Source organism: Centruroides vittatus, unplaced genomic scaffold (assembly GCF_030686945.1).
Source record: "Centruroides vittatus isolate TY-2023 unplaced genomic scaffold, ASM3068694v2 scaffold_1209, whole genome shotgun sequence".
Classification (NCBI taxonomy): Eukaryota; Metazoa; Arthropoda; class Arachnida; order Scorpiones; family Buthidae; genus Centruroides; species Centruroides vittatus.
The window spans coordinates 646,692-674,364 of NW_027122673.1; the positions used below are offsets into that span (position 1 = coordinate 646,692).

Here is a 27,673-nt window from a genome sequence, read left to right on the forward strand (position 1 = left end):
GGGACAGGGCCCGACATATCCGAACGGATCACCCCCGAAAAATTCCTGGAGATTATTCGACCCGTTCGGATTCGATCCCGGGTCCCCCAGAGCGGTAGGCTGCCACCTTGACCGCTCGGCCATCCGGTCGTCACGCTACGCCACTGGTTGGACAGTCTTCACGTGGGCTTTAGAGGCGATCGTTTTGCAATGTGTCCTGGCACCTCTAGGAAAACGAATCCGCTCAATTATCTATGTCCCATTCGTTTAGTCCCGAAAGTAAACACTGTAAAGTCGGTTTGACGTCATTGCTTCGGTTTTATAAAAAATTCAACGTCATTTTTTAAACTTAACACAAGAACACGAAAGAAACTATTGTTCTATATATTTTAGTAAAGAAATGACCTTGTTCTTTCAACACACTGTGCCATAGCAAATCAAAAATGGGGCAGCTTTTCTTCTGAGCGTCCTTCAGTACTGCTTGCGGGTCTTACTATTATAGAAATACGGAGGTAAATTGGCTTTAAAAATGGAAAATCCGATAGAAAATTGAGATTTTTAAAATTTAAAAGCGATAAATTAACCGTAATATAACCCTCACCACCCGGGCGCACCGTTGTAAGGCATGGTGAAATCTCTCTATAATGGACTCGCTAAAAAGGCCACAGGGCAGAGTTCATATATACGAACGCACCGCCCCGAAAAATTCATGGGGTTTCGCGCCCGTCGGGATTCGAACCCGGACCAGAGTGGTAAATTACTTCGTTTTATGATGTCATAATCGGGATATTTTAAACGTGTATATTTTATCTCGTGTTTATACAAATTTATATTTCATTTAGTAAATGTATGCAATCGAACCTCGACATTACACCATCTTAATTAGCGTTGCCCCCGTAAAAGAGTAATAGTAATCTGTGAAAGGGTTTATTTCGATTTAGCGCCACGATCAATTTAATGCCAAGTTCCGAGGCGCTTTGACACAATAGGAAACAATAGAATCGCACGTGCTAATAATTGCGGTGACACTTGCTATTTATCAATTGTTGCAATTATTAGTCCAGTGTTATCAAAGCCACAAAATAAATTGAAATTCCATTGTTTTAATGTAATTATAAACTAGATTTAATTTAGAGAGAGAAATTTCTTTATTACGACATATATATTTATTTATTTCCGAAAAAATTACACATTTAAAAAGCGCCACGTCTCGATTAATCGGTGAAATAAAAAAAAATTATTCAAATATGTTAACGTTTAAATTGTATTTAAATTAATTATGTACATATAACAGTATAAATAAATAATTATTTAGCATTGTCGATTATTGACGTACATTTACAGCAGGAACAGCGCCAATAATAATCTAAGGTCGTGACATCAGCGCAACCTTGAAAGCGTTCGACGTCATTCGTTTCGCAACGAAAGCGAAGACAGTTTGAAATTTACGCATTACCCTGACGTCATGAATAAATTTATCATTCAATTTTCAAATAAATCCAAGCTTTAGAATTTATTTATAACTTTAATGACATTTCTTAACATTTATATGATTTTCTAAAGGCGTGAATGAAAATTCGCGTTCTTGACGTAAGTTTTGCACATTTGTAACGACAGGTGTCGCTATTAGTAGTACAGGTGATAACGATCATTTGTCCATTGATACTAGCGGATGCCGGTTTGTTTACGTTCGGATCCTTGTCGTTTCGTAGATTATAAACCGAAAGGTCAGTATAAATGTTGATGTTTACTAATTCCTAATCCAAATCTAAGGATGATTTTAAACTTAAAATGATAATTATCAACATATATATAACTTTAAATACGGTTATTGCTCATACAACTCATACACATTTAATGAATGGCTTAAAGGTAAACAGTCTAAAATTGTAAGTAAAATTACATTTCTGAATGAAGGATTTGGATCCTATAATATTAGGCCGTTCTAGACAAGCGAAAAGGTCAAAGGAACAGCGTGTCTGTGACTCCTTGTGGAGATTCTCTCTTTTAAAGTAATCGTGACGTCATTTCCGCACAAAGGGTCACGTGTTAACCATTTGACTTTTACTCCCGTGGTAGGCTGACCATAAGGTTTAGAATTTAACCGAGGACACGTTTAAGAATCAGTGTAAATGGGGTCTAAAACTGATTTAACTTTGGCTATTTTTTAAAATTGATTTCTTTATTGATTTATAAATTGGTGTGTATTAATATTATACTGGTGTGTTGGTAAAAGATTGATTCTATAATCAAATATTAAAAACTGGCAAAACCTGGGACGGTCCCCGGAAATCGGGGATGTCGGGTTGCTCTATCTATGGGCACGACTTATGGCTCCAATAGGATCTTGACTAATTTGGAGCCATATTTGTACCCTCCGTTAAACCAATTCTATTACAATTTCAATGTTTTGAAGTCATATTTAATTTGAAATAAACATGTAGTTAAACTATCCTCCCTTCCTCGGCGGTTTACTTACAACTAAATTAAACACCAGAACACTTGCTGAGCTTACTGCAATTTAACATTCAAATGCTTTCAGCCTGTTCATATAGGCCATCCTCAGAAAATTATAGTTCCATAAACGAACACAAAGCGAAACAAGTTAAACAAATAAACTAGTTAAACAAATAAATATATTCAAAAATTGCATACTTATCAATGAATCATATTAATCTTATTATATAATGTAATATTATAGGATATCGTCATCAAATATCAGAAAATTATAGAAATTACAGTATGATAAATAGTTTAAATTACAGTTTTAGAACAGTTTGCCGAGGTTATAATCGTGCTAAAATGAGTTATGTCGTATCAGTTAATATTAATTTTTGTTACTTCCCGGATAAGCATGGCAAAGTGTAATGTTTTGTTCTGTTTTCCATTACATGCTTCATTGCTTTTAACAGATAAAAGCAACAGAACATTACATGCATCATTGCTTCCAGCTCTTCATTGTCACAAGGAAAAATTTAGTAGTATTATGAAATTCTGATAACAAAATAACAGGAAATTTGGAAGGAAATTATCCTTTTCTAAATTCAAATTTTTCAGGTAGTATTATAAAGAATTATATATGAATAATTTATAATTGTGGATAGTTATTTGTAGTTTTTCTGATAAAAGTAGTAAATTATCATTTGTAATTTAAATTGCATTATGTTAATTGAAATAATTTGTAATGATTCAACTATATTGTATATTTTTGCAATAGATTAGATATGTTTAATTTATGGTTAAGATTTTCTAAGTTTTTTATTCGTAATAACTTCTAGAGTTATAAAATTTTTCTGCTAAATATAAAATTATAATTTATTCATTAATTATCAGCTTCAGAAACATTATAAAAAAAATTCAGCAATTCTTAAACATGAAATTATAAATATAGTTTATTAATAAATATCAAATTTATTTTAGATATTTTCTAAATAAAATGGGCTCCGAAATTACTGCAAAAGAAATTGAAATTCCCATGGAAAATGGATACTTAGCTGCCAAAGAATGGGGTTTATCGACTGGCGAACCTTTTTTAGCATTACATGGATGGCAAGACAACGCGGCAACGTTTGACAGATTAATACCGCTTTTGTCTCCCAATTTACATATTGTTGCAATTGACTATATCGGTCACGGTAGATCGTCTCACAAGACCGACGGTCTACCTTATTTTAAATTAGAATTCATCTACCATATTAAGCTTATTGCCGAATATTTTAATTGGAAAAAGTTCAGCATAATAGGGCACAGTTGGGGAAGCGAATTTGCTATCACTTTCTCGAGCATGTATCCGGAAATGATAGATAAGGTTATTGGAATTGATTTATTAAAACCGGTTACGTATTCCGTCGAAGGTATATCATCAAAAATTAAACGGACGATTGACGAGTATAAAGCGGAACGGGAGAAAATAAAAAATAATTTTAACCCGCCAGTTTACACTAAAGAAGAAGCCACGAAACGTCTTCTCGATAGCGAGTATAATGATTGCGGAGAGGATGAGATTAAGTTACTAATCGAAAGAGGAACTAAAGAAATAGAGCCCGGTAAATATGTTTTTACTCGCGATCCACGGATCAAGTACGTGTGGGATTGCGGGTTTAATTCTTTCGTAGTAATGAAGTCGCTAATTTCGAATATTCGGTGCGGTCTGTTACTAATTAAAGCTAAACGATCGCCCATATTTTCCGACCAAGAAAGTTACAACGAGTTTTTAAAACTCTATTCGGAAAAATGCAGCAGATTCGAATACGTAGAAATCGACGGTAATCATTTCATTCATTTAAGTTATCCGGAAAGAATAGCTCCTATTATAAATGCATTTGTCAGAGGAGATGAACTAAAAAATTGTGAGTAGGATTAAATTCATTTTATTTTTTTAAATATTTATTTATAAATTATAAACATTTATCACAAACATATTTAATTTGATAGATATACTACACATATATATTTAAAAATATAAGAGATAGCTCAATTGTTTGGTTGTCAATCAGTAATTCAAGCTGATGCAACTTAACAGAATCAGTATACAAAGTATACAACATTAAAATGTGTCTGTGCTTGTGATAAATTAAAATGAAATTTGTATTTAATTAATTTATTCTTATTCTGAAGATTTGTGCAAAGGAGTAGAATATAGTCTTAGAAGTTATTTTTGTATAATTTTAATTAAAGTCAAATAATGAAAGAAAGTGTAAATTTTGAGATATGAACTGTATCTTAATTTAGTCTTTCTGTATACAATAATTTCACGACTTATACTCGACACATTTTCTAATGTTCAACATACTTAAGACAGCTGGCATTAAATGCAAATATTATAAAAGTACAATGTAAAACATAATGGTTTTTCACTAATTTGTAAATTTTCATCATGTGTTCACATATATCTTTACATGTATTTTAGAAATGGATGAAAATAGATTAGAAATTCAGACTGAAATTTAAAAATATTGATGTAGTTAATGAAAGTAATTCATTAAACAGATAAGAAGTAAACACATTCTTCAAAAATGAGGTCGAAAATCTGGCCTTTAAGAGATTTTATATATTGAAAAGGATGACAAAGGTGCAAACCAAAGTTTGCGCACGGTACCGACCGTGTTAATGAAATTCGTTGCATTGATAGGTTGAATAATGCTCGAATCCACGAAATTATCGCAGCTAAAATATTTTTGCTAAATCTATTTGAATTTGGCTTCTGTTTATACTCAGGGTTTGTAACTATTTTTGGATTTATGTGATATGCACCCATTTGTAAGTAAAGATATTGTGAAGAAATAAATGAGTTCATAATACCAAATAATTTTTGTTGATGAATTTTTGAGTTTCAATAAATTTGAGCATCATTACAGCATATTTTATCTAAGCAAATATTTATGTATTGTTTTATTATGCTGCCATGTGTTTTTTGCTTGCTTATGTACAGCTGTACACACACATCTGTCGAAAGCATCAGTTGCCGATCACTACAAATGTAATTTTGATGTTTTTTGGAAATGAAGATTCTTTAAAAATGTCAAGAATTCTGCAGCTGTTCCACTCCAAATTATCTTACCAGAAAAATATGCATAGATTTTATATGTAAAATATTTTCCGACACAACTTTGGAGAAAGGCTACAGAACATTTAAAAGATCTCAAATACCTAAATCATACAATTCATGGTTTATGGATGTGCGCAATGTTAATATTTGAGTGTAAAAATGTATTCTTTGCGACAAGACCTTATATTTCCACGATTAACATTTTATATTGTATTGTTATAATGAACAGACTTTCTGCAATTAGGAAAATTGTGAAAACAATTTGGTTTATCACAGATAAGTATTTAATTTAAGAATTAAGGAAGAGTTCTTCCACAATGGCGCAGAAAACAAAAACTGGCAACCTGTTGCTGGACTTTCCCGGCATTCTTTGTTTTCATTCCTAACAATTACCATTATTCTTAAGTCTTCAGATTGGTTCGGGAAATACTATCACTACCTCCTTAATATCTCTCCAACAATGGCCTGGTTTTACTGAAAATTTCTAGAAACATTTCCACCTAATATACAAACCTCCTTGCAAAATTTCCACGAAAAGTAAAGGAGTTATTAGAGAGGCTGAGGCGAAGCACAAACGTTAAACTTGTACGGCAAGCAGAAATACACGTTTGACGTTTTAAGTCCAACTAAAAGACCTTGCGGCGCTCGTTCACATCGTCACGTAGTGAACGTCGCGCGTTGACTCACGGGAAATATGTCGAAAAAACGGCGGATACATTTAACATCAAGGGTTACCAGCAAAAGTAAATAAACAAATTAAACTGTTTAAATGTATTTATACGATGTTTAATAACACTTCAGTAATTATTTTTAATTAGCGTTGTGTCTCCTACTATACGATCGGACAATAGGACTACCTCATACTTTTGTCGAGGGAAGTAGTGGCTTATGTAAATTCGGAAAATTAATTTTTAGAAAATTTACAAACGTTTATGCTGTTGATGGTGGAAGAACAAACCTACCTTAAGATAAGCTATTATGAAGACAAATATATGTAAATTCTATAAGCACTTCTCATCACTCGCTAAAAAATGGAATAATTAAATAATTTCTGGATTAAAATCGTCTGTTTCTTTACAATATTATTCGTAAATGCTTAAATAATCATAATTTTAACCCCAAACAAAAAATGAAGTTTAAGCCGATCTTCTACTCGTCATTCCAGACGTAGCGAACGCCATTATCGACCGTATAAAATTGCCAGATGGCGGCGCTCGTCCGTCTGCCGTTCACGTTTTGGGCTGAATACGTTCGGCCGCAACCTCGCTATTAAGGTTCAAAATGGCCGAAAAAATTGTATTTTTTACACATACACATTCTTACATGTAGGAAAAAAGCACCAATTTTCTGCGTTTTTCGACGTTTCAAGGTCCACCAAGTCCAAAAATATAAAAATTGGTTATTTTTTCGACCAATCGCCATACTTCCCCTCTGTTATATAACATTCTGGAAAGTAATTAAACTACAAGATTCCAATTAAAGATATTATGGCCTTTATTTATCATTATTTCTAAATTTAAAAATGGAGTAGTTTTTAATCTCCGACCATTTCCGAGAAGATGGTGGTTCATATTTTGTTTTCTCGGAAACAAACCAAGGAATATGAAATCCTACAGGATAACATGCCTGGCCACGCGGAGTTTTCCGGGTTTTCTTCACTTTGGGAACATCTAAATAGGGGTCAGTTTTTCGTAAAAGACTTCCCGGCAGACATCCCTCCTTGGCATATCGCTTGTGTCGCGTTACTATACACAAATAAACCGATCCAATATTAATATATTTCAGAAAATAATTTAAAGTCGACATTTTTCTATTGAGTTTTGATTATTTTTTAACTTTATTATTAAAGGAAATGTTACTGTAAATTTAATTTCGTTCGAAAAAACTGACGCCATTTGTTTCGAATAAAATGGCGCCCAAGCGAAGAACTCTTATCGATAGGCGAGAAAGAAATTTATTTTTAATATTGACAATAACAAATATTTTGCTGGGTACAATTTTTTTTTTTAAATTCTTTGCCCTGTGATACCAAGAGGGCCTTTTTAGCAAGTCCTTTATGGGTTCGACCAGGCCCACAACGGAGGCGACCATCCTTATTAACTGTTTTTAATTAAATATTACAGGCAAGAAACTCTTTAATATATAAATAAGAGCATCTTTAGGTTTTTTTAAAATAATTTTAACACTGCCCTGCAGACACCAACATTACGTGTACACGAGGAGAGAGAACCCCGACGGGCCTTTGAATCCGGTTAACTTTTTTCATTTGTACAGAAGCCAATTCCCTTCAATATTTTAACACCTTTTCAGCAACCGAGTTTTTTTTTTAACTCTTTCCGCCCTGTGGGCACTAAGAGGGCCTCTTTTAGTAGGCCCATTATGGGTTCGGCCAGGCCCACAATGGGGCGACCGGGTGGTGAGGGACGGGGCCCGACATATCCGAACGGACCACCCCCCGAAAAATTCCTGGGGATTAATCGACCCGTTCGGATTCGATCCCGGGTCCCCCAGAGCGGTAGGCTGCCACCTTTACCGCTCGGCCATCCGAGTTAACGTCATTAAGTGTATTAGTGACACGAGTCACATGATTATCCCTCTGTGGAAGTCGGTACAATCGAAATAATGATCAACCTAAATCAAGTTGCATTGTGCGTGAACACCGTTTTAGTTATTGCTGGTTAACTTAATCGGGATAAATCTTACTCCGCGTAACTTTTATCATGTAAACGTAGCGCAAGAGGGCCTAGCTGAACCCACGGGGCTCAACGATGGTTACCATTGTGACAAACCGCCCGTCCAGATTCGATTTTGGATCCCCAGGAAGTAGAATGAAGCCTAGTAGAAATTTCGAAGTCTTTCTTCTTATTCCAAAAATAATAATTATTAGCGAGGTTGAGGCCGAATTTTCAAACGCGAAAATGTGTACGTCGGACGTTCAGCGCCGCTTTCCTGTAAGCCTGGAAGTTTGACAATGGTGTTTGGAAAGTCAGTGGAATCACGTTCGACGTTCCGAACGCCATTGTCAAACTTCTAGGCTTACAGGAAAGCGGCGCCGAACGTCCCGCGTACACGTTTTCGCGTTTAGAACTTCGGCTTCAACCTCGTTATTATGTAGAATAATGTAAACATTGGTTAAAATGTCTTCGAGGAATTATTCTGTGTATTAATTCTTTCTTTTAAATTATTACGTTTATAATTTAATTTTAAACAACAATCTTACAAAACAGTACGTAGTTAATTATCATTTACATAGAAATATTTCCTACTTCGTTGATAATTTTCCTTAATACAAATGATTTAATGATATTTAATCTTATTTACTCTAATTTTTTTTCGTATTTTAGTGACGTGAATAGAAAATTTATAGTCCCCGCGTGTTTATAAAAATAAAAATCACTCGACAATTTAAATTGATATAAACTCTTTCCATCCTCTGGGTACTACTGTATGAAGGCCCTTTTTAGCAAGCCCATTATGAGTTCGTCCAGGCCCACAATGAGGCAGTCAGGTGGCGAGAGACGGGCCCGACTACCTTCAAAAAACTCCCGGGAATTTTTCGACCCGGATTCAATCCCGAATCGCCAGATTTGATTTTGGATCCCCAGGAAGTAGAATGAAGCCTAGTAGAAATTTCGAAGTCTTTCTTCTTATTCCAAAAATAATAATTATTAGCGAGGTTGAGGCCGAATTTTCATGTAGGTGCTCAATATCCGGGGCTTAAAAAACAATGAGTGTGGTCTGGGGGTCTCGCTGTAAGATGTGGGGCCATGCAGATGATTTTAGTTACTCCTTGGTATCTGACAGCGGAATATATTGACCGGAGGGAGGTTGGAACCCGTTACAAACCACAGGACATAACGGAAAGACATGGTTTTAGTGGTAGTGGAAAGACTGTCTGGATTGGGTTTACATTACTTGGACGCACCGACCTCCGTGTGTTTGATGGAGTGTGTACCAGTACTTCTCACGTGTATTGGGATGAAATAGTGGTGAAACCGGAGACGACTTCATTTTAATAGACGATAATGCTCGTCCACATCCAGCAAAACTGGTCGACCAATACCTTTATGAAGAGGGAATAGGACGAATGGATTGGCCTGCATATTCTTCGGATCCCAATCCTATAGAACATCTATGGGAATCTTTATCGAAACGCGTTTCATACCTCCTCCACAAACTCTCAGAGACCGCCAAACCATTCTTTTGTGTGAATGGTAATTGCTGCCTTCTCAGCTTTTGTAATTCCTTATTGAATGTAGAGTACAAATCGACGCTGTCAAGCTTGCATTAATGCTAGGGGAGGTCCCATTCCATATTGACCTCAACATTTGTATTCAAACCTCTTTTTTTTTGTATTCACATTTATTGTTACTCGCATTCATCTTTTATTTTTTCTGTTAACATTCACTCATTTTTTCCTAAATGTATGTATCCAGTATATAATCCTATGAAAGTTTTATAAATTTGTTTAAGTGGTTTAACCCGTACGTCTACGCCGCCATTCAACTAACATTAGCGAGGTTGAGGCCGAAGTTTTAAACGCGAAAACGTGTACGTCGGACGTTCAGTGCCGCCTTCCTGTAAGCCTAGAAGTTTGACAATGGCCTTTGGAACGTCAGTGGAATCATGTTTGACATTTCAAATACCATTGTCAAACTTATAGGCTTACAGGAAAGCGGCGCTGAACGTCCGACGTACACGTTTTCGCGTTTAAAACTTCGGCCTCAACCTCGCTATTTTAAAAATAAACTACTGCTCGTAGAAAACAATAAAGCAGAAATCTATAATTTTATGTATGCTTTTTATTTTATTTATTTATATATTCAAGGTGAAAATTCAATTTTTCAGAATTTTTATATTTAAAGACTTCCAAGAAATGCATCTGTATTATCGATAATTATCACTGGAGAGGTGGCGCTTTCGCATTTCTAAGTTTAAATTCGAGTATTGTGCGTATTTTATTTTTTAGAAATAATGTTTGTAAATTATTTCAGAAATTCGAAAATATTAATTTGATTTAATAATAATGATTAAAAAATATAATTGTATTTGTCTGATTGCGTTAGAGTTATTAGCGGTCTATTTAAATCATTACGTAAGTATACCATTCGAATTTTGCACGTGCAAGTCACGTGTTCCTTTTGTAAATAACATTCGCGTGTTAATTGAGAGATTGTGTTTATTAATAAACGTGTGACGTCTTACCTGTAAACTCTTGTATAAATCACGTGGCCATCCGTGTAGAAGTGTCATTTAATCATTTGAAATGACGTCGACCGATATCATTTGTGAAGTAATCAAAATGACACCCGAAATCACGCGTTATCAATTGATATGATAATTTGAAGGGCTCGACTGATATGAAATGATATTAGTTGATATTACGATTAACAATCGTGCTTAATGCTTCAAAATGCCTCACATATTGGTAAGATTTGAACTCGGGGATTTGCTATCCTCAGAGTTATAGACCCACCGTATGAACAAAAAAGTCAAGGGAACTGTACCTGTACGTATGACCCGTTGCGAGATAAGCACCTTCGAAGGTCGGTTTTTACTGTGAACCGGTATCCTGCCTCCGTGTTGCTATTGCTTGCCTCGACCGATGCCGTGCGTGGAGTGAGCATCGGTCGAGTTAAACTATATAACGTCAAATACTCTGTGAACGGTCGAGTGGGCTACTCAAAGCTGGCATAGTCACGTGGATTAAATAGTTAAATGCAACAATCTTAGTCATTGGCATTGCCGGGATTTTGTTATGGGAGGGGCCTAGTAGAGGCTGTAGTTTTCTGGGAGGGGCACCAGGTTAACTGTGGGGGCCTGCGCTGTAATTTTCTGGGAGGGGCACCAGGTTAACTGTGGGGGCCTGCGCTGTAATTTTCTGGAGAGGGGCACCAGGTTAACTGCGTGGGGGCTGGGCTGTAATTTTCTGGGGAGGGGCACCAGGTTAACTGGGGGGCGTGCCCACCCATGCCCCTTCCTGGCTACGCCCATGGTCTTAGTGGAGTGACTCGACTCTTGATCACGTGCGACCTGGAAGTGGGATGATTTCGGGGGGCTGTACCTTGCAAAGGGTCACGTGTAGAGGTATGGTTCGACTTTTTTCCTCTTATTGGTATAGTCTATGCTGTCATAAGGTTCCAACCATCCATTGGGAGGTAACTGTACCCATTTTTATGTGTGTGTTTAACATACATTTACTTTCTCCAAAACCTTACATCTAAACTTTCTGCTTTCTTTGAAATCACAGTACTGTACTTTCAGCCCATCATTGAGGACAGAAATTTAACTTTGACTCTGAATTACATTCTTTAATTACACAAACATATGTTTCCCGTATTTTTTACTCTTTGACGATTGGCTAGGAGGTTCGAAAGTACTCGAGATCAAGAAAGGATATGCGTACGGTCTCCAAGAAAAGATAGAAATGTAGATATGTTTGTTTATAATTAACTACTTGTATATGTGTAAATTTATATGACTACAAATAATCAGAAATATGGAAATGAATATTGAACACAGTAGAAATTGATCAAAAATTAAACTGTATTTTTTGCCAATTAAAATATACTTGACCTGGAGAAATGTCCGAACAACATAGAACCCAATGAAAGTGTTCTTTTGTGTTTGTGTCTTTTCGACTCGAGTCTGTTGCCAAATGCCCGATCCGTCTCTGTGAGAGGATTTGGTCGAAGTATGTTCGTATCGGACGAGGGGTAGGTAAATCGGTTTTGCTCGGGTACAAGTTACCATTGAGCCAGCACTGCATACACCAGTTTTTTGACAAATCCAGTTCAATATTAATTTCAATTTGTAAAATCTGCATATTTATTACAATGTAGAAATATTAAAATTAAAAATTTTTTATAGAAATTGATTTTTACTTGTAATTATTATAATTTCTTTCCTTACGTAAAATACTTATTCTCATTTTACAGAATATAAAAGAAGACATTTCAAAGGATTTTTGGATTGAAAACCAAGATAGTTTCGGTAACAATATTTCAACAAATGACATCGAACTGCAGAAAAGAAATTTTGAAAATACTTTTACAGAAGAGAATAGCCATTCGTACACGTTGAGAGAATGGATTATTAGAGTTTATTGGCGATTATATGAAGCAGTTTTATTATCTTATAGGCATCTGAAGAATCTTCTTACAGGTAATTTAATAATTTTTTACTGCTTTATAAGGTTAATAGAAATTTCTTTATACAGCTGTACCTTGTTATCCAAGTCTAATATGTCCTTGAAAACAATTCAGATGTTGAGAAGTGCTTTCCGTTATCTCTTACGAGAAAAATTCTAATTTATTCCTGATCTACCTGAATAATCCCAACCAAATTCCCAAATGACACTAAAATACTACAGAAAACCTACTTGCCCATCAGTTCATGTTTTTTGGTGTAATGTTAAACATTTAAATTTAATTATCTTACCTTTGAGCCAACCGGTAAACTTGTGAGCATGCAATGGAAACACCCCGGCTCACCAACACAAAAAATTCAAGTCAGGCCCCTGCCTTTGAGTTTATGATGACTGCATTTTTTGACATTGTGGGACCTTTGCTGGTGGATTTTAAAGACCCTCATGTGAGCATCAATTCCAACCACTACAATGCTACACTGGACAAACTGCTTAAAGCCATAAAGAATAAGTGACCAGACATGCTAACATGTGGTTTGATTTTATTGCATGACAATACTTGACCGTATGTTGCGAACACTGTGCAAGATGCTTTAGCACGAAAATGTTGGGGGGTTCTGCATCACCCTTCCTATAGCGCTGATCTGTCACCATGTGATTCATTTGTTCAGATCTTTAAAAAAGTTCTTAATGAAAGGATGTGCTTGTAAACGGTAACACAAGAGTTTTTAAGGTTGACAGACAGTTATTTTCATGTTACTTATGTAATTTGATGTCAAATATGTGTTGTATGGGCAATGGTTATTGCATCAGCACTTACGAATGAGAGAGTGATTGGCCAATCATTTTCAGCCTGGTTATTATGAGGATACTGAAGAGCTTTGTTTATCAGGCAATGTTCCTAACTTAACTATCTTAAAAGACAGTTTCACTACACATAAGAGAACTGCACCCAAGTCAGTTACATTCTGCCATCAAGTGCATTAACATTTCTACTGTACGTGCCCTCTGTCTTCCTGTTTTAAAGTATCATTCAATGAATAGTCTGATTTATTGGTTACTTAAATACGTGCGCAGTTTACGCGTATGACATTGTAATTTTTGGCACATTATGACTTGTGAATCTGTAATAACCACACTAAATTGCACACTAAAGTTATTACATTCTGTGTCTCAACTTCTCTGTATTGCCCAAATTTTTTTGATAATATGCAAATTGCAGTGACATTAGCACCAAATTTCTCTTATTGAGAAATTTTGGAACTAAACTTTACATTTGCAAAATTGAAATTTAAGCAGCATTTAATGTATTCGTGGCAAAGGTGAAACAATGTATTTGCTTATTGTGTATGAATACAAATTACATAGTTCTTCAGTTGATCCTTGCGTTGTAACTTCATTTAGTGAACTATGTCTTTTCAGTGTTCCTACATATAAAAATTAGAGACAGTAATGTGTGAAGACTCATTGTATCAACTATAAAAACGATAAAGACTTTTGACTCGTTCTCTGTTTATTAATATTGTTATGATGAAATATGTTTAACGATGGTTAAATTTTATGACAAATTAACAGATAAAATATCTGTAAGCTTTCTAAATAATTCTTGCATTCAAATAAATGAACTTTTGTGTATTTTCAGATACGGTCGAAGAAGATTTAATTTTGGACGATTATCACCAGCCTTGTATGGAACCCGGAAGACAAGTAATCGTTCATCTTTTTGAATGGAAGTGGGACGATATTGCAAAGGAATGTCGAGATGTTTTGGGACCCAACGGATTCGGCGGCGTTCAGATATCTCCTCCGGCGGAACACGCCATTCTGTGGGAACCTTGGTGGAATAAGGACGTTCGGAGGGCTTGGTTCGAGCGATACCGTCCCGTCAGTTACAACATAATTACACGAAGTGGAGACGAAAAATCATTACAAAACATGATTCACATTTGTAATACTCATCAAGTTAGGTAATAAAACTCAATTACGTATTTTTAAACAAAAGGATTTGCGACAGAGATTAGGAAAGAGATATATGCAAATACATAATTGCATATTAAAAAGCAATATCTTTATTAATATGCATTGAATTTTGCATTTTTATACCAACTAACAAATTTAAACAAATGAAAAATTTGTGAAAGTTTCTATGTTAAAACACAGAGAGAAGTCTTGTTTAAGAAATTTGATTGCCACAAAATGTTTTTAATATTCTTTTATTTGTTAATAGTATATTTAATGTATAATAGAACTACACCATATCTATAATTGAGTTATAAATTGTTATAATAACTTTCTAGCCTGTGGACATTAAGATAAGACTTTTTATTCATGCTCATCACAGTTTCTGCCAGATCTATAGGTGATAAGAAATGAGACTGGGTCTGACTTCCATGAAAATTTCTAAGGATCTGAATAGTGTTTGACTTTTTTGACAGTTTGGATTAAATATATTCTAAAAGAATCCTTAATTTAAAATATAATCTAAAATTAATATATTTGTAAATATTTAACTGCCTTTCTTATTCTATTGCAAAGTGGAAATGTAAGATTTATAGATCTTTGTATGCAATATCATATGTACGTACAGTGGACCCCCGATATAACGTGCATGTCGGGTGGGAAACAACACCCGCATTATAAGGTGAACCGCGTTATACCGAGCGGCGCATGGTGTGACGCGGTTCCCCTCTTTACTTTAGCAATAATGTCAAGCTTTTCTTTTACTCGACAAGCGTACAATAATTAAACACTATTCAAAATACATGCAGGAACTCAATACATACACAATTACTCAATACTTAGTAACGATAAAATGCGCTACTCACTAACGCCGCACGGACCTGTATAAACGTGTTTGAGCTTATCGCATCGCAAACATTGCCCGCGCTATAACCGAGTGCGCGGTACAGTGAGCAGCGCTATAACGAAGGTCCACTGTATTTACGGTCATTACAAATTTCTCACCGTACATTAACTTTTCGCACACTGTATATTTTTATAAAGTAATCCGTTAAAAATTACTTAAGAATTAAATATTTCCTAAACTGTTTTAAGTTTCTATCGCTTCTTTTTGATATTTAAAAACTGATACCGGTATGATTAAAAACAATGACTTGTATTTGAGAGAAGTTAAATAAATGTATCTAAAAACTATGTGAAACATGTTTAATTAACTGAAAAAATATAAAAATTTATTTTTGTTTTCAGAGTATTCGTAGACGTCGTTCTAAATCACATGACGGGATTCCATGATAAAATACAATCGACGGGCGAAAGCAATTTTAATCCTTCGATTCCTTTTTACGGAGACGTTCCTTACGGTCCAAAACACTTCAATTCCAGAATCAAATGTGGTACTGCAAGTGGTGATATAGAAGATATAACAAATGTTTTTCAGGTAAATAAGTTCTGCAAAACATTTTATATTCAAAAATAATATTAGAGAACAATATTAAATTTTAATTGACGGATGTCATTTGTAGATAACAATGAAACCCATAGATGTGCTTCCTGTTTTGCAATGTTATCATTGTTGTGCTTGAAATTACACAACATACTATTCTGCCTTCAGACTTTATTTTAAATAATTTTATTGAAAACCTAAATTATCCCGGTCAAATTTTAGCCACATAAATTTGTCTATGTGACATTTGGCAGAAGATACATAATAATGAGCTTAGTACACAGAAACTTCTGACTTTTACTCCTTCATAAAAATGCTATATACAGGGTCTTCCGGAGAGAACATTACCATTTTAAATTATTATAATTATGTTAATTACTATCTGATAATGTCACAATGTATATTAAAGGAACTGGAAATTGTCTCAAATTTCACATTTTCCCGTTACAGTTTCTCGACCATTTATCTTGTTCACGTGGCACATATCCAACCGATACTCAAATTCTTTCTATGCTCGCTACAGAATATCCGTTATCGCTCCTCCCAAAGCAGCCGCAGTTCTACGGTTCCTGCAGATTACTCGCGTTACGCAACGACGAGTGATTCTGACTTTACGTAATGCAGAACACAAACTCCTTCTCTGTCGTGTGTTGCCATTTTTGTTTACTGTGCTTCCTAGAGGTAGTAGACGACAAGACATTTGAATGTAAATGGGAGACGAAACTTGAATAGTTATTTTAACAATTGGCGTACGTTGCATACGTCTTGGATAAAAGTCAACATACGGTGGTAAATGATATCATAAGACATTTCATCAACGCTTTGTGAATTATCAGGATACTTTTTTATATTTTAACATATATTTAGATAAAAGTTAATGGTTTCCGTAGCTATCCCTTTACAGCTTTTTCACTTCTTTTTCCATTTTTAGTGGTATTACAATGACGAAACTCCAATATTGGTTATAATTGTGATATTAAGAAAAGAAATCATACACTTCAGAGTGAGATAATGTCACACGATATATAAAAATATAGGCTTATTCCGAATATTTCATAATATGGAATATTATTACATCTTAACAGAGCAAGATATACAGTAATTTGTGAGATAACAATCAAAAGAAAATCACAAAGGTTTTTTAGTATTATTTGTGTAAAGCTGAACCAAACTCACAGAGTGGATGGGAAGAATGACGAGACTAGATTTGACTAGATATGGCTTGGACTTGACACTGCAATTTTTTACCTTCGGGACTATATTAAACACTGTATGTCTATAATGATCACGATCAACCAATGCCGAATTATCGGTCTAGCAAATGGCTATAGTAATATTAATAATTTAAGATAATTTGGTACTAGAGTTAGGCATTAGGCGCCATCTCTTGCTAAATTTAATAATTAGAATTTTAATTAAATAATTTAAATAAATTTAGGCCTAACTGGAAGAAAAGAAACAACCCGAAGCGGGACTCGAACCCGCAACTTCTGCTATCCGTGCAGACACATTACCAGTTACGCTACTGGACCTCCGATCCGCTCTCCTCTTCCAGCCGCTATAAGATTACCGTACGACCATCGACGGTTATTACAATGTCGGCTGGGGACACATTAATTGCCCACGTCCTCCCAAAGGCACTCAACCGGCCATCGCAACCCCGGCAAGGCGTATATATATAAATAAACAACTACTAGCCCGTTATAGATAACGATCAACCAATGCCGAATTATCGGGCTAGCATGTCTCATTATGCCAGCAGACCTGGATGAGCTGCGATAGAGAAAAATTCTGGCCAATCATGTCGAGAGACTCGGCTGGATATGGGCAGGATTTATGTGTAGAGTGGATGTGTATTGGATAATCTATAGTGTTTAGTGATTAGAGCATCTTTAAGAAATATATACACAAATTTGAAGAGATGTTATTTCCTTTGGTTTATCACAGATTTCTATATCTTGTGTCACTATAGTGTAATAAGGTTTCATAACAGTAACAATCTTTCTGAATTACCCATAGTATCTTTCTTAAGATTTTGCATCAAAACCAACTCCAGCCAAATTGCTTTTTATTCCAACTTCACACCCTTGGTAAGCACAGCTCCAGACTTTGGACAACAGACTCGCACGAATTATAAGTCAATTATACACAAATTTATACGTATGCGATTCATATTTTGAAATTTTTCTGTATGCATTGAAATTCAAATACGTGCAAAATAAATTCTGCAAGGTTCTGGTTTGCGGTGAGGTAGAAAAAGAAATAAATCCATACATTATGATTCATTTGCTTATTATATCGTAACAGAAATGCACACGGTCCTACAGTAGTTATGCTTCTAGATTCTAGTTATGTTCGTTTGCTTGCTCGTAGATGTACGGTGGCTAAACCGAGACGGGTGAGCCTCGTGCAGCTTTTCTAGATCCTTACCGCAGCACCCACCTATTAATTATTATAAACAAATATATGGGAATACATATCCATTACATAAAATACAATTTCAGTAAAAAGTGTTTTTGTATTTCTGATAGGCGATATATGGCTCTTGTCACGGCAGCTGCGGTCTAATCTGTAAATATCAGTTCTGTAGAAGAAACTTCTTAATTTTATATTGTATAATTTGAATACACTTTATTTACAGCTCAGAAACTGCCGATTACTGGGACTTAATGATTTAGATCAAAGTAATTCTCACGTGCGAAGAATGATGATTAATTATCTTAACAAATTAATAAGTTTGGGAGTTGCCGGTTTCAGAATAGATGCCGCAAAACACATGTGGCCTTCGGATCTGAAATATATTTATAGAAGCTTGGACAATTTGAATGAGAAGTACTTTCCTCTTCGGACGAGGCCTTTTATTTATCAAGAAGTGATTAATGAAGACAGTGACGATCCTATTAATACCAGAGAATATACTTTTCTTGGAAGAGTAACAGAATTTCAGTTTGGAATAAAATTAGGTAGGGATTAGATAAGTCAACGTAATACATATTTAATTTTATAAATTAAAATTTATGTTTAATATTAATTTGCTGATTTATTTCAGCCGATATTTTACGTAAAACAGGACTCTAACGTGCTTTCTGACGTACGTTTCTTCGGAGATAAATTAGGAATGCTTCATTCTTGTAATGCTTTTGTTTTTATTGATAATCACGACACGCAAAGAGAAATAACGAAAAAAGTAATTACTTACAGAGAACCTAGATTATATAAAATTGCCGTTGCATTTATGTTAGCTTGGCCTTACGGAATACCACGTATTATGAGTAGTTATGACTGGACGCAGAAAATTGATGAAAATAGAAACGATGTTAACAGTTGGATTGGTCCACCTCATGATTCTGCATATAATATATTATCAGTTACTGATATGCCAGATGGTAGTTGTGGGAATGATTGGATATGTGAACACAGGTGAGTTTAAATGTTGCTGTTTCAAAAGAATATTTAAATAATTTTATCTTAGACTAGCGGATATGCCCAATGCTGTCCAGGCATAAAGTAAGAACAACAAACGTTAAAATGAAGTACTCAGATGTAACAATTTATTACATCTTACCACCAAAAGATGTGTGCCAGCATTAGTATCTGGTTCTTTGGTGAATTTACCATTATCGAGATGCAAAAATTGTTTAGCAAAACTCTCTGCAGATCTGTCTCTTAATACATGGACCCTCATATTCATTGAAAGGGACAACTTTTTAATGTGATTCCACTGTAATGATACCTTTAGGCAGGCATTCAGGTAGTTTGCAGGTGTCAGCAGGCAAACCAACAATCTCTTATCAACAGACTAACAACAGTCAGAATTTATTTATGATTTTTGCCAACGGATGAAGCTACATGTAAAGGCAGCAAGTCAGATGTGGAAGCTATATACAACTCCAATACTTTGAGGTAGTATAATTATAGCACAAGCGTCTAAACCCCGAGCGAGCATTTGTTCTAAATTATGCCACTACTGCAAACAGCACGAATAGCCAAACTCATTTTGTAGTATTTTCTGGGCATAATTAAAAATTATGAATCCCTTATTCGTAATTACTATTAGTTTATAAACCAGCAACGTTTGAAATTTTTGTGCCACTATCTGTTATATTTTATTTAAAAAACTTTTTATATTTAAAAATATAATATAATATAATAGTTAAAACTATTACATAATGGCAAAAAGTTTAATTTTGAGGATAGGGATGGGTTTTACAAACAATTGTAAATGATAATAACAAGTAAAATGGCCATTAAGTCCGACCCTACTGGAGATACACACTACCCCCATTATCTCCTCACCCCTTGACCTTTAACCACCAAAATTTAATAGTATTGATCCCACTAGTGCATAAACCTCCCTGCAAAATTTCAGAAATTTTCAACAGAAAGCACAGGAGTTATTAAGCTTCAAACAGTGTGTACAAAATCCTGTTCGCTCACACTGAAATCATGTAACATAGGGTGTACAATTTCTCAATGTGTACACCCTGTGTTACATGGCACACGTTCGACCAATATTCAAATTCTTCCCATGCTCACTACGTCATATCTGCTTCACTCTTCCTTTGGCAGCCACAATTCTACAGATTACTCCCGTTGCATGACGATGAGTGATTCTGACTTTGTGAACTGCAGAATACAAAATGCCTTCTCTGTTATAGAGTTGCCATTTTCCTTCACAGTGCTACCATCTGAATTTGAGACATTTGAATGCAGATGGGAGGTGAAACTTGGATAGCTACTCTATTGATTGGTGTACATTGCATACTTCTCAAATAATAATTAGCATAATTACACTAATTTAAGATGGTAGGAAGACCCTAATACGTGCACTATATATATAACATTACCCGATAGCATTATTTATGTAAAAATTAATTTTAATCAAATATGCAATATTACTACCACTAGGTTTCGGATGGGTATTGTCTAAGCTCGTCTGCTGCTTAACAGATACCGAAAGATGTATTTTATGCGGAAACGGAAAGTCGGAGTCGAGGATTCGAATCTTTTTTGTGGGAGTCGGGAGTCGTGTATTTTTCCGCCGACTCCCCATCCTCGGTTTTATGGGCTTAAAGTTTCGAGCAGTTGTATATGATTATGGACTATTATATTTCTTTCAATATGCAGCAGAGAGTGTTAATATATTTCTAGTTGCTGGAACGTGGTTTGGCTATTGCTTCAAATATGGGTGTTTTGTGTTTGTCAGAATTTAATGTGGATTGCTGTTGTGCTTTACAGCATTATAATTAATTATATGCCGCAACTATAAATTATGCTTACGTATACTTAGTGTACATAACAAAGTATATACAGTAACTGTAGATTACTATTTAAATGTTACCTATAATTAACTGCACCAGTGTCAGTACAGTCAAATATTTTTCTGTAGACCAATGAAATTTTTTTACAGATTGGCAACAGTCCGTGGACAAGCAGTTAACAAACACTGGTCTATATTATGGTAAATATGAGGGAAACAAGTACATTTCTGAGCAGGGATAAAAACTCCCTATGTTCGTCTAGAGTAGCGGTTCCTGACCTTTTTTGACTTGCGTACTCCTTGGCAGTCCATTTTTCTAAACTGTACCCCTTAAGTTAGAAAAATGTTTGTGCTTTATATAGTTGTATTTTGAACTTGTTGGAACTATAAATAAATAGCAGTGACGTGGCAAGGAAGGGGCACAAGAGTGCTGAATTTATGAAGATTAAAAGATTATCTGTATAGGTACAAGTGTTTAGTGTTCGGTGTTTTATCTACTTTTTTACTTACCACACCACTGCTCTTTGAAGTTGGTTAATAAAAAATAAACTAATAATAAATTTTATACATGTATTTAAAACTCAGAAGATCAATTTATTGAATTCAAGTTATGTGACATCGCCAAAGGTCTTAATGCAGAATCCAAACATTCTTATAATACATCTGCCATTATTAATTTTTCTTCACATACCCCTAAACCACCAAGCATGTACCCCTAGGGGTACGTGTACTCTTGGTTGGGATTTGCCGGTCTAAAGGACATTTTACACATAGTTGCAGTTCAATATTCTCAAATACTAATGGATGGCTTAGAAAAAGTAGGTTTTGTCTGTCGTTTCTAAATTCCATTACGTGAAGTCTAAAACTTTGACGAGGGTCTAAAGTCGACAGTCAATAATATTACATAATTACTTACGTTTCAGAGATTAACATACTTATACTGATTAATTAAAAATTGTTTGTTTAATTAATTAAAATCATTAAAAATTAATGCTATGTTTTATATTTATAAATTCATACAAATGTTTTTTTTTTTTCTCAATTAGGTGGAAAGAAGTTTTAGATATGATCAGATTCAATCAAATTTCGGGTAAAGTGCCCGTCTCTAATTGGTGGTCGAACGGCAGAAATCAGATTGCTTTCGGACGCGAAAACAGAGCCTTTATTGCCATTAACAACGAAGACGACGAGGATTTAGATTTTCATTTACAGACCGGTCTTCCTCCCGGTATTTATTGTGATATTATCACCGGTCGCTTGAAACATAATAGCTGTACCGGTAGAGTAGTCGTCGTTATGGAATGCGGAAATACTAATGTTTTTATATCAACCACGGCCGAAGTTCCTATCGTTGCCATCCATATCAAGGTACGTTTTAATATTTTATTCACTCTTAGAAAATTCAATTTGATCACTGAATTATATGCAATTATGATAGTTGGTCATTGGGCTGCAATTTAAAAAGTTGTAGATCTATAAATTCTCACCGTCATCCACCTGTATGTTGTCTGACCTTCCTTAATCTCGAGAACGGAAATAGATAGACAAAAGACGAGACCAGATATGGAAAGATTAGGGGCAGGGGGCCCCGATTAACTATATACGAACTTCCAATGCAAACCAGAAATCACATTATTTCAATTCAAAAAGGAGTTAAATAGATGACTGGCACAATGCTATTGCTAACAGGAAAAGTATGATGTACAGGGACAAGACACAACTAACTTGAGATGGAGAGCATATATTCTAAATTAAATAAATATTTTATCTCCATCTCCTGAAGATTTGTCACTTTCAAATATACTATATACCAGGGGTGGCCAACAAGTCGATCGCCAAACCAATTTTGGTCGATCGCTCGTGACGTCTTGACTTAATGTATTATATTTGTAACTGAACGCAACAGTATGCATACAGTCATGACTCGACTCATAAGCAGTGCACCACATACTGAAAACCAGTGTATAAACATAGTATGTATTTCACACCTCCCCCTCCCCACTTACACTATGCCTATGACAAGTCGATCGCGACACATTTTTAAGATAAAAAGTAGATCTTATGTATACAAAAGTTGGCCACCCCTGCTATATACAGTATTGTTGTTGCATTTCCAATAGTCACAATATAAAGAATAGAAACATTCTGATTACAGGTATACCTCGAGTTACGTCGTTCTCGATTATACGTTGTTTGTCAAAAAAGTATATGAAAAAATAAAAATCAAGTTTAAGTCATTTTATTCGACTTTACATCCGTCCGCCACAAATATTGAAGTCGTAATATCACTAGAAAAGTGTTAAAAGCACATAAAATCATATTAAAATATGTACATTTACAGAAAATGTTAATATAATCATCATAAATCCTAGAGAACGAAACACGTAAACATCTGTGTTTCTGTGTTGTCGTCTTATTTAGCGGTCTTTAAGTGCTCATTATTGGCGTTTTCCACCGTAGTTTCGACTTACATCGTAACTACACAAGTAAATTTGACTTACGTCGCCTCTCTTGGAACCAATTACCGACATAAGGCGAGGTATACCTGTATATTATAAAGGATTCTTACAAAAGTCTTTCTATGAATAGATTATCTAAAAATGAAGAGTGTAACCACTATAGATCTTTTGCCAATGTATACTAAGTTGGGCCTATGCTAAATAATGGAGGTCACCATTCTCCCTTTCTTCCCTTAGGTCACGGTGCATTGATGCTAGCACCATTCTAAAGATTAGTTCACACCGCCGACGACAATAACAGTGCATCGACTATCAATTATAAAGTTGTAGAAAATGATAAGGTAGGTAATTTTGACATTCCTTTCATTATTAATACGACCCCGGAAATAAGCTTTAAAAAACTTCTCCCTACTTGCACAATTTGCATGTACGGATAGAACCAAACAATCTTACTCGTGGCTTGGTATTTTCTATTTAACTCGATCATTCGGTGCCGTCCACGACTGTATGAATATCGCATTCAATCCGTTATGCATAGGGGCAATTTTACATTCTGTGTCAGGATTCTATTTGTTGTTTTGGAATAGAAGCTAAGCTAAAATGTCTTATTTTACAATATTCTTTGCATATTGTATTTATAATTAACATTTAGGCCTCTTTTTTTTAAGAAAAGGGGATGAATGGTGACATTAACATTTAGCGCATTCTCAGCTTAGTATTGACAATTTGACTTGGTGTTCGTCTATAATAAACTTCCCGAAACCCAATATTTTGATAATCGACCAAACGATTGCCTTTGCGGCAATCGTTTGGTTTAGTATTTATCATATATTTTAGTAAAATGTATACAATAATTGCACTACTTGTTTTTGAAATGATAGAACTTTATAATATCAATCAAACTACGACGACAAATTAACATTCAGTCGAAGTTATAGCGGTGTCGTGGCCGAGGTTATTAGTTTCGGGGGTGGTTTGTGTTATGGAGCATTGCAGGGGGTGAGATGGTAGTCGAAAAGTATAAATATAGTATTATGTAATTTATAGACAGTCCTAATGTTTCGTCATTGTCTTAACAAACTTCAATGGCAACTTTCATTAAGGAAGATATCTTTGAATAATAATAGTGCTTGTATCTTCATAGCAACAATAATTAATTCGTTAAATAATTGGTTACATTAATTAATTAGTTTGTTTTTTTCTAGGCTCGAATTGATAAATAAGGAAGAAGAGATGCCACCGAACATTGTTTAACTAATGCAGCTATTTACAAAAGTTTTGTTTTTAATTTGGTTTTGAAAGAAGTTTACTACGTCTGTGATGATGGTAATATTGATGAAACAGGGTAAACTATACAATTAATAGCTATTTAACGAAGTTATCATTTAAAATGATTTATAAGTGATATATTTACATTTTTATTTAATATGAATTCAAAACTTTTTAAATATATAAATACTACACCATTTCCCGAGATTAGGGAAGGAGAAATAGATTAAATTTTAGTGTTTTTTTTTCTTGTGTTTCATAATGGTAAGTTTTCGATAGATCAAATTTCTATGCAAAAACAAGCATAGTGTTTGCAAAAGCAATGCTATATTTGTACGGCGGCATGCCTATTATCTATATTAGCTACGTGACCGAATTGGCACGGGAATTTGTCGGCCTTCTGAGGGAACCGGGTTCAAATTATTAAAGATTTTGCAAGCAAGAAATGTAGAAAATTCTACATAAAATAAACTGACTGAGCATAAATTTAATGTTTTATTTTAATACCCGTAACTTCTAATTTCTCAGTTTTTAATTTTATAGGCCCTAGGCACTCTGTTTAAAGTGCCTAATGGATCTCAAAGTGCCATATTTCTAAGTGTGCCACAGAATGCAAGACCTTTTTGACAGACAAGAAGTAACTGTAGTTCTTATTGTAGTCAATGCATTCCGTGTCTTGGCAAAGAACAGATGAAAACATTACACGATTATCCAGCTGGATTGTTTAGCAAATTTCTGGCAAAGTATTAATGTAAGGAGGAAGCACAAGAGCTTCCTCCTTACGTCGATACTTTTTGACTTTAATTTTCTCGATAACTGTTTGCTAATAAAGCTTTGCCGATTTCCTCCGTCTACCAGATGTCTTGCCTTATATTCTATTTCTCGATCCTTAGCTGCAACTAGAGCAGTTGTTAATGGCACTATCCATTTTCTCTTATCGGTCATGTAGTAGCCGTTGTAATTGTTAGATTTATCTTTTCTCTTACCACTACATTTTCAGCTGTAGTACTATTCTGACCTTGCTGGGTTTGTTTCTAACTACTGTACTTTATACACAACCACGTGTAGTGGTCACCTTGACAAGTCTATTTGCACGAGCCTTAGGAAAAATGCGAGCAATGTGTCTCTTTCTAATGCAGTTTAGACATTTCTTTTATTCTCTTAACTTCTGCATTTTTCTTTTTAACAGTCTTCGATGGATAGTTTTTGACAACGCATTCTTCTCCGTGACGAAACATCCATCCTTTAGCGCGGGATCCCAAACTTTTTTGATTGTCGACCCTTCGAGGATTCTTTGATCTTTTAACCAGTAAAAACTCTTATACAACTAGAACCTTCATTCTCTTTTCTCGCTCTTCTAATTGAATCTCCAATTCTCTTTTGAATCTAATCTTTCTGAATTTGAATGTGTTTTTTTCTTTCTTTGTTTTCTTAATAAATAACGAAATTCTATATATTTTAATTACGGGCATTAATTAACGAAATCCAATCTCGCACTCCTCTAACACATAGGCAGTTGCCTACTCTGCCTATGCCTCAAACTGGCACTGTGTGGACATCATTACCATAAAAAATTCTTATTGTTTGAGGTACTTTAATTTAGTACCACTTTCACAGGCGAAGAATGATGAAATTAAATCAAAATGTGACCATAGATAAATAATAAACAACAAAATATATGAAGTTTTATAGTTAATACATGCAAAATTATTATTTATTAAAAATATTAACAAATTAAATTTAATCAGTTTACATTTTTAGATCTTGGAGAAGGTGGTGGGTGCATTGAGTAGATTTGCAAAAGATATAAAAGGCACAAATGGTCGGGTATGGGAGTGTTGTGGTACCCATGCTTGCGTACGGAGTCGCATTATTGCATGTGAGAGGAGTGTATGGCATAACAAGGAGAGATTATGTGAGAAATGAACAAGTGATGGAGTGAAAGAGAATGTGGATGAAAAGCGGGGAAATGTGCTCTACGACGGTTCGGCCACGTCGAGAGAACGAAAGGAGAAAAACCGTCGAGGAGCATATATGTGGGAAACTTGGTAGGAGAAGGCCGAGAAAGTCTTGGTCGGAACAAGTGAACGAGTATCCGAATGAATGTAAGGCGTCGAGTCAGAAAGAGAAGGCGAGGAAGATGCATGAATGTGTCTGAAGGAAAAGATGTGCTTCTAAACGGGAAGGTGCGGAGAAAGTTGCAGAACGGATAGTTTGTAAGATTGTAGTCTCCTTTCATCTACTGCTCATCCTTTTTGAATTATGAGCAGGAGGATATGTTTGTATGTATGTATATTTTTAGGAAACTATCAAGAAATATCAAATTTACTTTGTATATTTTATTGTATGACTAATAATTGTACAGTTTACCCTGTTATCAGATTTGTACATTGTTATTGTTTACGGATTTTTGCAACTATACCTGTTTATAACTTGTTGGTTTGGAGTTATAATAAACTTTTCATAATTAATTTTTAAATAATTTCTGTAATTTTTTTACATACATTTAGTACCAAAATATGAATGCAATGCAACATTCGAGCAATCTGCATAGGGGGATGCCTTCCAGTAGGTCTTTTCGGGCGTTACGGATGCGGAGAAAACCCAG

The 27,673-nt window shown here is 34.9% G+C and overlaps 2 protein-coding genes across 2 annotated transcripts; both read left to right on the forward strand.

Annotated features, from left to right (window-relative positions):
* The first annotated feature begins 1,583 nt into the window (after window positions 1-1,583).
* Window positions 1,584-5,287, forward strand: LOC136986828 (serine hydrolase-like protein 2). The gene is made up of 3 exons (XM_067284441.1): window positions 1,584-1,706; window positions 3,400-4,328; window positions 4,969-5,287. The coding sequence occupies exons 2-3, from the start codon at window positions 3,416-3,418 to the stop codon at window positions 4,977-4,979; spliced, it is 924 nt and encodes a 307-aa protein (XP_067140542.1). The 5' UTR covers window positions 1,584-1,706; window positions 3,400-3,415; the 3' UTR covers window positions 4,980-5,287.
* Window positions 5,288-10,480: 5,193 nt separating this feature from the next.
* LOC136986872 (alpha-amylase-like) lies at window positions 10,481-27,547 on the forward strand. Its single transcript, XM_067284500.1, has 8 exons — window positions 10,481-10,622; window positions 12,466-12,691; window positions 14,317-14,641; window positions 15,882-16,071; window positions 18,719-19,046; window positions 19,134-19,497; window positions 22,384-22,705; window positions 25,002-27,547. Exons 1-8 carry the CDS (start codon window positions 10,554-10,556, stop codon window positions 25,017-25,019), a joined length of 1,842 nt encoding a protein of 613 aa, XP_067140601.1. The 5' UTR covers window positions 10,481-10,553; the 3' UTR covers window positions 25,020-27,547.
* The last annotated feature ends 126 nt before the right edge of the window (window positions 27,548-27,673 follow it).